Source organism: Podarcis liolepis (genome assembly GCF_965112155.1).
Source record: "Podarcis liolepis genome assembly, chromosome: 15".
NCBI lineage: Eukaryota > Metazoa > Chordata > Lepidosauria > Squamata > Lacertidae > Podarcis > Podarcis liolepis.
In genome coordinates this window covers 20,850,309-20,864,062 of record NC_139566.1, presented here as the reverse complement: position 1 = coordinate 20,864,062, position 13,754 = coordinate 20,850,309, and the positions used below count along the sequence as shown (strand labels likewise).

At 48.6% G+C, this 13,754-nt stretch overlaps 1 protein-coding gene across 3 annotated transcripts in view; it reads right to left on the bottom strand.

Moving 5' to 3' along the window:
• NOS1 (nitric oxide synthase 1) overlaps window positions 1–13,754 on the bottom strand; it is a 180,807-nt gene that overhangs the window by 65,163 nt on the left and 101,890 nt on the right. For all 3 annotated transcript variants that reach the window (XM_083478442.1, XM_083478441.1, XM_083478440.1), the window contains exon 2: window positions 9,577–10,662. In XM_083478442.1, the coding sequence (XP_083334568.1) occupies window positions 9,577–10,316 (740 nt within the window). In that variant the 5' untranslated portion in view covers window positions 10,317–10,662. The remainder of the gene's footprint in view (window positions 1–9,576; window positions 10,663–13,754) is intronic.

Here is a 13,754-nt window from a genome sequence, read left to right as displayed (position 1 = left end):
GCCACATGACCCGGAAGCTGTATGCCAGCTCCCTCGGCCAATAAAATGAGATGAGCACTGCAACTCCAGAGTCGGCCACAACTGGACCTAATGGTCAGGGGTCCCTTTACCCTAGCATCTTCAAGTCCTACCAGAAGATGCCAGGGGTGGAATCCAGGCCCTTCTGCGTGCAAAACCAATGCTCTGCAATTGAGCTACAGCTTATCTCCCTCTTGTTCCCTCCTTTCCTCCTACACATGCCACTAAAAAGCAAGCACGGGGAGTTCCCAATCTCAGGGAACAAACAGCAGAGGAGAGTGCAGCCGAACCCTTACCTCTCCCATAATTGGTCAGCTCGAAGTTGGCCTCAGTTCAGTTGGTTTTCTCCCCACAGAACCTGCACCTTTCCCCCTTCATGTGGGGAAATAGCTGAGGTAGGGGAGATAGGTTCTGTAGGAAAATGGGCTGGGAAGGAAGGGTTAAGTATCTCCTCCCCACTTACTTCTGTGCTCCTGCTCAGAACCTCCAGTGCTACTTTTCAGTTAAAACACATCCTCCATCCCTCTCTGTCTGTCTGTCTGTCTGTCCGTCTCTCACACACAGAGGGAGTCTAGTTTAGCCCCAGCATCAGACCCAGCCTGCCCTGAGGCAGGCTCCTCTGTCTTGTCAGCATTCCCACAACTCCTCGCTTGCCCAGCTGTGTCTGAAAGTCCCAAGGAGGAAGAGAACTTCAGTTCCTGGTTAGATCTCTCCAGAGGCAATTGACGGCTTTCCCTGTCCGGTCACTAAGATTTCTATTTCAAGATTGGCAGGCCAGGCAAAGGTAAGAGCTTGAGTTTCTCCCACAAAGTCCTCTGAGGACATGCACATCTCAATTCGACCGAGCAAGAAAAGAGGCTGATCTAATCTGAACATGCTGAAAAGGGGATCTGGGGTCTTGGAGAGGTGGGGCTTGGCCCACATCCTAGGGGATCAAAGGGAAAGCAGAAAGCCCCCCCCTTCCTCCTCCTGCCAGCCTGCAATTAACAGAGGCAAGGCTGAAATGTACCCAGAAGAAAGGGACAAACACTTCCTACCGGAGAACATGAGACCATCATGTGCAAAGATAAAGAGCTCAAGTGCCCAGTGGGAGGCAAAGGTAGAACCGAAGGGAATCCAGAGGCTTTGCCTTGCTATCCACCAGCTAACCCACAAGGATGTACTTGAGGGCAGATTTAGAATTAGAAAAAGAAAGGAAAGGGAGAAAGAAAGAAACAATAAATAAAAAGATTTAGCAGCAAGGACAACATAGAGCTCAGGAAGTGCCTGAGGGTGGTACCCAAAGTCCTCCGTGAGAAGCTTAGTCCCTTCCACTAATCCTACTCCAGAGCAATGATTTTCACAACACAATGTTTTCCACTTACAACTTGTTCAATGTAAGAAGAGCCTGCCAGATCAGGCCAGTGGCTCGTCTAGTCCAGCATCCTGTTCTCACAGGGGCCAACCAGCTGCCCAAATGGGAAAGCCCACAGGCAGGATTTGAGCACAAGAACACTATCCCTGCCTGCAATTTACAGCAGCTTGTATTCTGGAGCCATTGTGGATAGTAGCCATTGCTAGCCCTCTCCTCCTCCACAAATTTATCCAATCCTCTTTTAAAGCCATAGAAGCTGGGGGCCACCACTGCCTCCCATGGGCAGGGTTCAAAATTGGCCAGGCGCATTTTGCACCTGGCTATTGATGTGGGTGGTGCTGTTGGTTAAACCACAGAGCCTAGGACTTGCCGATCAGAAGGTCGGCGGTTCGAATCCCTGCGACGGGGTGAGCTCCCGTTGCTCGGTCCCTGCTCCTGCCAACCTAGCAGTTCGAAAGCACGTCAAAGTGCAAGTAGATAAATAGGCGGGATGGTAAATGGCGTTTCCGTGCGCTGCTCTGGTTCGCCAGAAGCGGCTTAGTCATGCTGGCCACATGACCCGGAAGCTGGACCTTGGCCAATAAAGCAAGATACATGCCGCAACTCCAGAGTCGGTCACGACTGGACCTAATGGTCAGGGGTCCCTTTACCTTTACCTTTATTGACCACTTGCGGCCAAGCAAAGGTGCCTGGGCGTCAGGATGGCTTCTGACCTCTCCACTATCTGGAATTGCATGCCTTGGGATCACTGGATCTTGACTGTTGACACACACTGATATCTCATCCTGTAGAATTCTATGAGTTATATTTTATCTGCACAACCAGAATGAATTCCAGGAACCAAAATGCTTTTTCTGCGCAGCCTGAGCAGGAGCAGTAAGCAACATTATAGTTAATTGTTGCAGGTTGCCTTCAGTTACCCCACCCCACTGCCCTGTTCACAGTTGTGAAGAATATCCCTACTTTATGAATGGTCCGTGTCACCATTAAAAAGAGAGAGGTTGGAATCGGCTGATAGATATGTGGACTGTCCCTGGATCAAGTGACTTTTCTTCTTTCAGTTCCCAAGGTTCTTAACTTAGCTCAATGTTGTCATCTGAACTAGCCAGATGTTTAACTGAGAAACAATCACATTCAGCCCATCCTTTGGGGAAAAAAGACTTTAGAGCCATCTTGCCCCCAAATGGCAAGTAGACATTACGATTTGGAATGTAACCTTGGTTTAAGGAGACATTTGTCGCCTAGCTTACCGTATATACCTGAGTTTCTAACAGTGCCCGTTAATAAGTACGGAGTGAATAAGTAATTTATTTTATCTGTCCTGAGTCTTTCAGCACAGCTTCATTGAATGCCCGTGGATTCTGATACAGTGGTACCTCAGGTTACATACGCTTCAGGTTACATACGCTTCAGGTTACAGACTCCGCTAACTCAGAAATAGTGCTTCAGGTTAAGAACTTTGCTTCAGGATGAGAACAGAAATCATGCTCCGGTGGCATGGCGGCAGCAGGAGGCCCCATTAGCTAAAGCGGTGCTTCAGGTTAAGAACAGTTTTAGGTTAAGTACGGACCTCCGAAATGAATTAAGTACTTAACCCGAGGTACCACTGTATTATGAGAGAGGGACAAAATATTTTCTCTCTCTACCATCTCCATGCCATTTATCTAACCATCATGTGTACCTAAGAGTGAAATCCTCCTAATATAACACATTTCATTTTCACTGATCTATACGTTTACACTTTACCCTAGCACATTTATTTACTTATTGCATTTATTCCCCACCTTTTCTTCTGCGGCACTCAAGGTGGAACACAGTTCTCCCTCCTCCTTTAATCCCCCACAACAACCCTGTGAGGTAGATTAGGTCGAGAGCTGGTGACTGGCTCCCAGCGAGAGCTTCATGGCCAAGTGGGGATTTCAACCCTGGTCTCTTCTGGGTCCTAGTCCAGCACTCTGACCACTGAGCCAACACTTGTCTGCAGAAGTGCATTGCAAAATTTGGAGAAGTGCCCATTCCAAAGGATTTCAAATGAGGCAGGCTGGCTTTTAAATGTGAACCAAACTGTCTTTCTGGGAAGATGGCCTGCCTGCAAACTCTGTTGCCAGCAGATCAGATGCCATAAACGACAGCTACCTGTTTCATTTCGGATATCTCATCTCTCCAGGCACTAGATTTTCTCCATCTCCAGCCTTCCAGCTTTCTGTCCCCTGCTCTGCCCTGCTATTTATTCCTCTCCCTCTTTCTCTGTGCATATTTGTGTATTGCCCCTAAGGGACCTGAGTCCTCCCTACAGCTGACTTTTGTTTCCAAGCGAGTGAGTCATCCTGGACTCCTCGCAGGCCCCATGGCTGATGTTTGCCCCTCCTTGGGTGAGTGACAGGACGACTTGGAACTGAAGCGATCTGCGTTCCGGGTGGAGATATCAACTAATTCCGCTGGTGCAGGCAATGCACCAATCACAGAGCAGATGATATGACTGTGCCTCTGTGCATAACAACCCCAACTAGCATGTCAGGAAGAAAGCTAAGCAAGCAAAGACATATCCACCAGCGCCGGGGGACAAATCTCATGGTCCCCTATTTCAGGAAGCTGCCTAGCAGTGTGCTGTCCACACTGACTGGTGACGGCAATCTGGGCTCCTTGGAAGACCAACTCGAACTTTGAACTTGATGCCTGCAGTGCAAGCGTTCTACTGCTGCGTTATGGTCAACCCCATGAGCTTTGGTTACACCGAGTGCTGGCTGGCGCCCATTGGGGCTGGAAGGGCAGAAAGCAGGAAACTCAACAGTAAAGATAAAGGGACCCCTGACCATTAGGTCCAGTCGTGAACGACTCTGGGGTTGCGGCACTTATCTTGCTTTATTGGCCGAGGGAGCCGGTGTCCAGCTTCCGGGTCATGTGGCCAGCATGACTAAGCCGCTTCTGGCGAACCAGAACAGCGCACGGAAACGCCGTTTACTTTCCCACTGGAGTGGTACCTATTTATCTACTTGCACTTTGACGTGCTTTCGAACTGCTAGGTTGGCAGGAGCAGGGACTGAGCAATGGGAGCTCACCCCGTTGAGGGGATTCGAACCGCGACCTTCTGATCGACAAGTCCTAGGCTCTGTGGTTTAACCCACAGAGCCACCCGCGTCAACAGTAGGTGGTGCCAGCTCCAATGACAGGCAGAAAGGCCAACAGTAGGTGGCGCCAGAGACAATGAGAGGCAGAAGCAACAAATTCTAGTTTTGTCCCCATCCTCCCTCCTGCTGTGTTCTACAAAAGCACAAAGGAGACTAAGGAAGAGGAAGCTGGCAGGCAGTGCCATCCCTTGGACTAGTTGTAAGGAAGTTGGCAGGCAGGGTCGGATTTGGCTGAGGGCAGGCTGAGGTCAGTGGGGCAATGCTCCAATTTGCCCAAATGGCCTAGCCTCCACTGGCCACCCCATAGCCTCTGGGAAAAACATACTGCTCTTAAAGGAAGCTTGCAGCTTGACTGCTTTTCCTACCCAGGGAGATGCCAGAGGTTGAACCCAGGATCTCCTCTGTGCAATGCGTGGGCTCTGATGCCAAGCAATGTCCCTTCCTATATGTAAATAAATGCTTCTGAATGGTTGTAAGGAGTTCGCCGCAGAAGTCTATCTAGATGGCATCGTTGGGAGCTGGATATACGACGTGACAGCCATCTTTAGGCAAGCGGGGAAAATAGAACAAGGTTACTGGGCACTGAATGAGCCATGCTCTATTTTTACCCAGGAGCTGGGAGGAGGTAGAATGCCTCCTCAATGCCTCTCATAGAATCACAGGATCATAGAGCTGAAAGGGACCCAAGGGTCATCTAGTCCAACCCCCGGTGCTCATCTCACTTTACTGGCCGAGGGAGCTGGCGTTTGTCCGCAGACAGCTTCCGGGTCATGTGGCCAGCATGACTAAGCCGCTTCTGGCGAACCAGAGGAGCGCATGGAAACACCATGTGCCGTCCCGCCGGAGCGGTACCTATTTATCTACTTGCACTGGTGCGCTTTTGAACTGCTAGGTTGGCAGGAGCTGGGACCGAACAATGGGAGCTCACCCCGTTGAGGGGTTTCGAACCGCTGACCTTCTGATCGGCAAGCCCTAGGCTCTGTGGTTTAACCCACAGCACCACCCGTGTCCCAATAGCCCTGCCCATACCTAGCCGAATATTTGGCTTCTGATGGCCTGTTGGGTAGGACCACCCCTCTAAGTCGCTCTCTCCTTCCCAATCCTGCCTGAAGGTGGGATGCAGAATGAGAGCACCGCCCACAGTCATTACCAGGACTTTGCATCCAGTCTCAGTGGCTTTGCTTATCCAGAATGAAGTGTGGAGGGGATTACGATCCTAGTAGCTTTGATCACTTCCTTCTTGCCGTTCAGTTATGGAGAAAAGACGACAATGAAAGGTGGGGGCGGGGGGGGGGGAGAGGGGAAGGAAGATGACAAGAAGCCAAACCTGTCAGCTTTTTTTAGTGGTGTTTTTTTTCCCTGAGACAGGCACCTGAGACAATCTTAACAAGTTGGGGGAAATATATATTTAAAAAAAACTATGAATGAATGAATTTAGCGAACGCTCAGGTATGTCAAAGTGATGACTTCGTTTTAATTCCATGAAACTAGGGCTGCAAGCATTAATTAATTGGCACCATTTGCTGATGGTTGCTTTAATGACAGGGTTTTGTGTGTGGTTTTTTTTAAAGTGAGAGCCAGCAAACAGAGGGAAGTCACTATCCCCGAACTACAGACCCCTTTCGTGCTTCAACAAAGGAAATATAGCGTACTGCAGAGAAAAGGAAGATGCAAATCAGAAGGTGTAGCTATTCAGGAGCATGATCCTGCAACTATTATGCAGAAGCCAGAGGGGCATCTTGAAAGTCTCATAGAATAGTAAAGTAGGAAGGGACTAGTAGGGTCATCTAGTCCACCCCCTGCAATGCAGGAATCTTTTGCCCAATGTGGGGCTCAAACCCACAACCCTGAGATTAAGAGTCTCGTGCTTTACCACCTGAGCTATCCCAGGTCAGTTTACCACCCTGTGGGATTCAAGCTATAGAGTAGAGCCCACTTGCAGGTTTCCTCATTTGGGGATCTGGTTGGGCACTGTGAGAACAGGATGCTGGACTCAATGGGTCTTTGGCCTGATCCTGCAGGGCTCCTTACCCACCTTATATATTTATATAATAAATCCATAACATCACAGCATCATACAATACATAATGGGTGTAGCCAGGGGAGCAGGGGGGCAGCTGACCCACCTAAATCAAGTCAATTTAAAAAAATTAACTAAAAGTAGAAATAATTGGAATATTTGAAATCGAAATGCTCACTGAGGTCACTCGGATGATGTCATGAAAGGTTTTCAGCAAATCCAAGAAACTTGTTTTAGTTTTGATTTTTTTAAAAATAAGCTGGAAAAGGTGTGTTCATTGTAATTTTGCAAAATATGCTTGTTAACTGCATGAAAGGTACTCCCTGATTTTCTTTTTTTTATTATTTAACTTCTTAGTTTTCAAATGTCTGAAGATTTTGACAGATTTTTCTGAACTCTTGGGGGTCAAAAGAAAGCAATTTAAAACAACCATAGTTGAGAAATGCCATTCCAAATCTGCTAGACAGAGCCAGACAGAGGATGGTGACAGGTGGTTGTCCTGTCCCTTCCCCCCCCCCCCCAACAGAAATCCTGACTATGCCCATGATAAGTAGGCAAAAGAGCTTTAACATAACCATAATACAGTGCCCAACCAATTGCTGCATGTCAGCAGGGAAAACTCGCAAACATACTAAATGCATCAATTTAGCAATGGCTGCTTAGCTGGGCAGGCGTCTCGAAAACAAATCTAACCAAAAGCATTTATGGAAAAGCACATAGCGCAAGAAGGGGTCTCACAGACTACAAACTTGTCTCTCCTGCTTTTGCCCCTCACTTTCAGCTAGCCCAAGAGACCAGACTTGGGACCACCGTCCCTGCAATGAGATCTATGTGAAGTCCTTCTAGCGATGGGCTGGCTACTTCTAACCAGGCAGCAGCTACCAAGTCCAGGTCTTCGTACATTTCAGTTTTCTGCAAATATTGAGAGAAGCAGGGTCAGGACAGGCAATCTTTATCACCATGTTGGTGGTGGCGCCCTTCCTGTGGAACGCCCTCCTGTCAGATGTCAAGAAGACAAAGAACTACACAACCTTTAGAAGACATCTGAAGGCAGCTGTGTATCGGGAAGTTTGCAATGTTTGACATTTTATTATGTTTTCATTATTCGCTGGAAGCTGCCCAGAGTGGCTGGGGCAACCCAGTCAGATGGGCAGGGCATTATCATTATCATTATCATTACTACTGTTACTATTATTAGTGTAGTCTCCTGAAACACCCAGACCCACCATTCCAGAACTGTGCAGCAAGTCGGACTTGGGAATCCGGTCGCCCTCCCTCACAACTGGATGCCGGAAACAGAAAAAGAAGGCATTCTCACCAATCTACAGTCATACCTCTTGTTACGTTCGGTTACGGTTACATCTTTTCAGGTTGCGTCCTGTGGCGACCTGGAGGTACTGGAAAGGGTTACTTCTGGGTTTTGCCGCTCATGCATGCACAGACACTCAAAATGATGTCACGCGCATGCTCAGAAATGGCGAATCGCAACCTGCGCATGCGCAGACACAGGTTGTGTTCTGCTCATGTTGCGAACAGGGCTCTGGAATGGATCCTGTTCGCAACCAGAGGTACCACTGTATTTATTCAAGATTCACTGAGAGATATGGAGGGTGCAGCCACCCGAATAATGGCGTTGCTCCAACTGGGCTGCCCTCCCTAGCAACGCAAATTCCCTTTACGGTGGCCGTCAGGGGTTAATCGTCTATGAGTCTTTTGCTCTTGCACTTTCAATGCATGCTGGGTTCTGGGAGAAGGGGGATGGGGAATGCTTTCCAGTGATCAGGTGTCAGCTGGCTGATCTGTCTCTGTTTACCCCTTCTCTTCTCCCATCACCTCCCAACTCTTCTGTTCACCTGTGACCTTCCTCAAACCACCGCTGCAAATCAAGACCGCCTTCCTCTTCTCAGGAAGGTTCAGGAGAAGGGGGGCTGCGCTCCCCACCATTCCTCCTCAGTCCAGTCCCTGGCACAGCAGAACCACCAGGTGTTGAATGTTGTACCAGTCTGGTTGCATTCTTTCCAGTATACTCTGCTTTGCCTTCATGGGACATAACCTGAGTAACATACCAATGAGGCAGAATGATGTGTGGACAGTCCAGTATAAATCCAGTGCACTATTATTGGGTCAATGGCATGTTGCACATTACACCAGCAAAAAGCTCCCCTGTCCGGAGGGGCCCCCTGAAGCACCTCTGCTGAGCTTTGGCAGCAGGAAGTTGTATTTATTGGCCATATTAGAACCCCACATTTCAGATTTAAAAACTTCGAAGCCGTTTGGTAAAAATACATCTATATCGGCAGTAACAATTTTTCTTTAAAACACGCTGTTTTGTTCCATCATTTAGCTATTTGCCCTGATCTCCAAACCGGATGTAGGGTGGGATATAAGAATCTCGAATAAGAAGAGAAATTATTAATTCTGATAAAACTAAGCTTAAATCCATAAATTACGAAACAGCTTTTGTAATACATATATATATTAAAAAATCAACTCAGGGAGACCAGCGTCCAAATCACAACTCTGCCATGAAGCAAATTTGGCAACTTACTGTCACTTAGCCTAAAAGTGGTCTACCTCACAGGGTTGTTGTGAAGATAAAATGGAGAGAGGGAAAAATAAACTCGACCTCCTTGGAAGAAAGGCCAGATATAGAGATAGAGATAGAGATATATAGACACATTAATAAATAATTATAAATAAGAATTTAAAAAACGAATAAAACGATTGATAGCCCTTATCATTTCTGCTCTCAATGCTTCTTTCTGAGGAACCAAGTCCTACAGACACATTTATTTATTATAGTTATATACCACCTTATCTTCCAAGGAGCTCAAGGTGCAGTGTACATGGTTCTCCTCCTCCCCTTTTCATCACCACAACAACCCTGTGAGGTAGGTTGTTAGGCTGAGAGATCTCCAAGGTCACCCAGTGAGCTTTGTGGCTGAGCGGGGATTCGAACCCTGGTCTCCCAGGCCCTAGCCCACCACTCTAACCATTACACCACAATGGCTCTCTGCATATCACATCACCAAAGAGTGCACAGCCAAGGGACCTACCCATCCACCTGGACCTCCGCATCTCTTGTGACCATCCTGGGCTGCGCATCTCCGTTGAGCTCCTTGCTGTTGCTCTTCAGGAGGTCCAAGACTGGCTCAATCTCTTTCAACAGTTCGCTGTTCTCGACGCTGCCATTGAGGCAACGGTCAGAAACGTCCCCGCTCCCTTTCAGAGAGTCCCTGGGGACGGACCCAGCGATCACCCCATTGACGTGCACCAGGGACTCATCCCCCTGCCCATTCTCCCGGGTGCACCGAGAGCTGACAGAGCCCCCCATTGTATGGTCACCTCCTTGCCGCTGATCTTTGGTGTGGATCCCGAGGCCGGCCGGGAGGTCAACCACGGACGGGGAGGTGGCGCACAGGGGCCTGGTGACTCGGACGGTCTTGGGCGTCCCGTCCCCGGTGAAGGTCGTCTCCAGGTGAGTGGTGAAGCCCTCTGGGCCTCTCAAGATGAGGACGACGTGGGTTTCAGAGGCGATGCTCCTCAGGACCTCCAGAGCGGTGTCATAGTTCATGTCCACCAGGGGGCGCCCATTCACGGCGAGGATGATGTCCCCGGTCTGGATAAGGCCACTTTGCTCAGCCGCCCCTCCTCGGATCAGGTCAGAGATGATCACCGGTGGCTTGCTGACACGCTCCTTCACCAGGAACCCGAGACCCCCAACCTTGCGCTTGAAGAGTTTCACGGAAATGACATTGGGCTGAATCTGCTGTACACTGAACACATTCTCTTCCATTGTAGTCCTCGGGTCTTCTCTGAATGGGGAGCTGGCGGTGCGCGCAGGCCCTGTCCTGGCTGGCTTGCAGCCTCTGGAGGGAGAAGGGAAGGGAAGGCGGTTCCTCTATTCACCTGAAGGTTCCCGATTCTCCAGACCTCGAATGACCAGAATGCCTCTGCAAGACATCAGTTGCTGGACGTCAGTTCTGATGTAGCACCGGGTCCCCAGCCTTGGAATACAACGAAGCGAGCAGACCTCTGTGGAACGTGTGAAGAGAGCCAGGCATTGCCCAGCTGAAAATATGGGGCTTGCTGAACACACTCGTGGGGACTTGGGTTGGAGGTCCGCTTTACATCTTCCTTACCTACAAAGCAAGAAAGGGAGGAGGGAAAGAAAAGAACAATAAGGGAAGATTGGCTGGTGTCCCATACCAAGATGGGCTGTGCCCACGTTCTCAGGATGTTGAATGTACGAAACACATTTTATTACACTGCAGTCTGTATAAACAGGTCAGACGGCATCTAATCAACCCGATATTAACAGAACAACCTGAAATCGCTGACTCTTTCCATGTCAAGGTTCTCCTTGAGCAGTGGTGGCCAAACGTGGCCCTCCAGCTGTTTTGGGACTACAGTTTCCATCATCCCTGACCATTGATCCTGCTAGCTAGGGATGATGGGAGTTGTAATCCAAAAACAGCCAGAGGTTTGGGCACCACTGTCCTAGAGGATAAGGTTGATGCTATTACATTGGCTGTAGCAAAATTCCTCTTGGAGGCTGTAGAAATCAGAAATCGGTATGTACAGGCTAAAGCCAAGCTAGTAAGGTCAGTCTTACACCATAATAACTGTTGGTATATATTATGTTGTACATGAGGTTTGACTATACTGTGTATTTTTGGGTCTATGGACTGCAATAAAGCTCTGTGTGTGTGTGTGTGTGTGTGTGTGTGTGTGTGTGTTTAAAAAATCAAGGTATCATGCTGGATAGAACAAAGCACTGGCTCTGTTAACTATCTGCAAGCTTCAGATGTGGCTATCTCCTGCTCAGACTACTTGCAAGGCTCTCTGTGTGGGGCTCCCTTTGAAGGTCACTCAAAAACTACAACCGATGCAGAATGTAGCAGCTCAACTGGGGACTTGGCCGCCAGGACCATAGAACACCGGTCCTAAAGGATCTACATTGGCTCCCAGTATGTTTCCGAGTACAATTCAAAGTGTTGGTGCTGACCTTTAAAGCCCTAAAGGCCTCGGCCCAGTATACCCAAAGGAGCGTCTCCACCCCCATCGCTCTGCCTGGACACTGAGGTCCAGCTCCGAGGGCCTTCTGGTGGTTCCTGCACTGAGAAAAGTGAAGTTTCAGGGAATCAGGCTGAAATTTAAGACCCCAAGGTTCTCCCCTGCTGAGGTTGATAGAAGATGTAGTTCCCCACTTCAGGGTAGGGGCTCTGAGCTGTGTGTGGTGAGCTTAGCAGCAGGTGGATTTACAATTCTCCCCCACCCCCGCCTTTTGACGCTTCCTGGGAGTCAATCCTCTTCTCTGATCCTTCTCTTCTAAAGATCCCGCCAAAGTGAATGACAACAGAAACAATGAAGTGCAACATCTTTGCAGCTGTCACCAATTTCATTGATTCTGCCAGCTCATTATAAATAATAAAAAAGGGATTTTATTTTGAGGGGGGGGGGTGGAGGGAGAAGCCTCGAAAGTGGGCGGACGGGCAAAGCCATTGAAGTTGTCAAATGGTGCAGATTTGCAGAATTGGATTTGTCATGACATTTAGGAGAGAGAAGAGGCTCAAAAGCTCTTTTCACAGCTCTGGGTGAAAGAGAGAAAAGATGGGGGGGACACAAATCTGCATCTCTGTGTGGAAGGAGTTCAGTTCCCGCATCCATCCCTGCACTCTCAGGTGACCGAGGTGGAAGAGAACTCTCAGCCTCAACCTTTCCATCTATGAAATGGGTTCAATCTTCACTCATGTTTTGAACTGAGGGGTGGGGAATGAATAGCCTTGGTGTAAACAGGCCCTGCTGTTAGGCAGAGTGACTCAGATATTAGATGCTGGGGGAGAAGAAGCAGTCAGTGATAGCCCCTGCCCAGCTGTTTCCCTGTGTACAGCATGTGTACTCCTCTTGGAGCAGGCTTGGCAATGTGGGTGAACAAGGTAGGAGAAAGCCCGGTAATAAAGCTGCTTTCCTTTAAATGGAAACAGGATTGGAGCCACAGTGGAAATGCAGACTAAGCCCGAACCACTTGGAATCACAAAGAATATTTCTGTCAGGCTCTGCACCGTACATTTACATACCTCCCAATTCTTTCTGACCAAAAAGCAAGATGTACGTCTTCCGGAATGCTCTCCAATGCGAGTCATGTGACCTGCACTGTGCTCGTGCTCCCCCCAAAAGCACTTTTGGGAGGGCAAGATCGCTCCCAAAAAGTACTGGGTGAGAGCGCAGCGTGAGAGCGGCACCCAAAATGGCCGCTGAGATCTCACGAGAAAAAACGGGATGTCCCGTTTTTCCGGGGCACTTGGCAGGTATACATTTAAAGCAGTATCGTATCATGCTAAACAGTCATGGCTTCTTCTTCTTTTCCTCTGTCTCTCTTTAAAAAAAAAGAAAAAAAGATGGCAGATCTCTTTTCTGGAAAAGAGAGGAAAAAGAGGAAGAAGCCATATCTGTTTAAAGTGGCATGTTACTGCTTTAAACGCTTCCCCCCTGAAAAATCATGGCAGCTGAGATGCTGAGGGTTGTTAGGAGAGCCTTCTTCCCTTCACAGAGTTACAAAGTGGTTTAACAATCAATCCCTCTTTCCAGGGAGCTCTGGAAATACCCCCAAACTATTGGTGGTGGTGGACAAGTTCTCCATCCCTGTCTAGTATGTTGCAATCTACCAAAGCAAACTGTAGTTTGAGCTACATTGAGCTGCAGAGAAAGTGATGGAGGCAGAGATTTTGGACTGCAAATTGGGGCTGGTGGCTGCCTCCTCTAAAGATCTGGTGCGGGATGTTGGATTTGGCTGTCTGCGGGAGTGCTTAAGCCAGTGCTTCCCCAACTTTTTCAGGTATCTGTTCCCCTGGTTCCATAAACTCACCCCCAGTGCCCGCTACCCTGTAAACAACATTATTCATAATAGCGGTTTGCAGGACCTGCTACAGTGATGGCCAAACTTGGCCCTCCAGCTGTTTGGGGACTACAATTCCCATCATCCCTGACCATTGGTCCTGTTAGCTAGGGATGATGGGAGTTGTAGTCCCAAAACAGCTGGAGAGCCAAGTTTGGCCATCACTGCCCTGCAGAATATAGTAACACAACAACATTCAAAACAGGAGCAATTAATTGTACATTTCTTCGAAATCCAATCGAAACTATTTAATCTACTCAACAATCATTTGATCCAGTGATCAACATCTCCAGCAAGCAACTGGGTGGAGTTGTGCCTCCATCTACGCTCAGATGG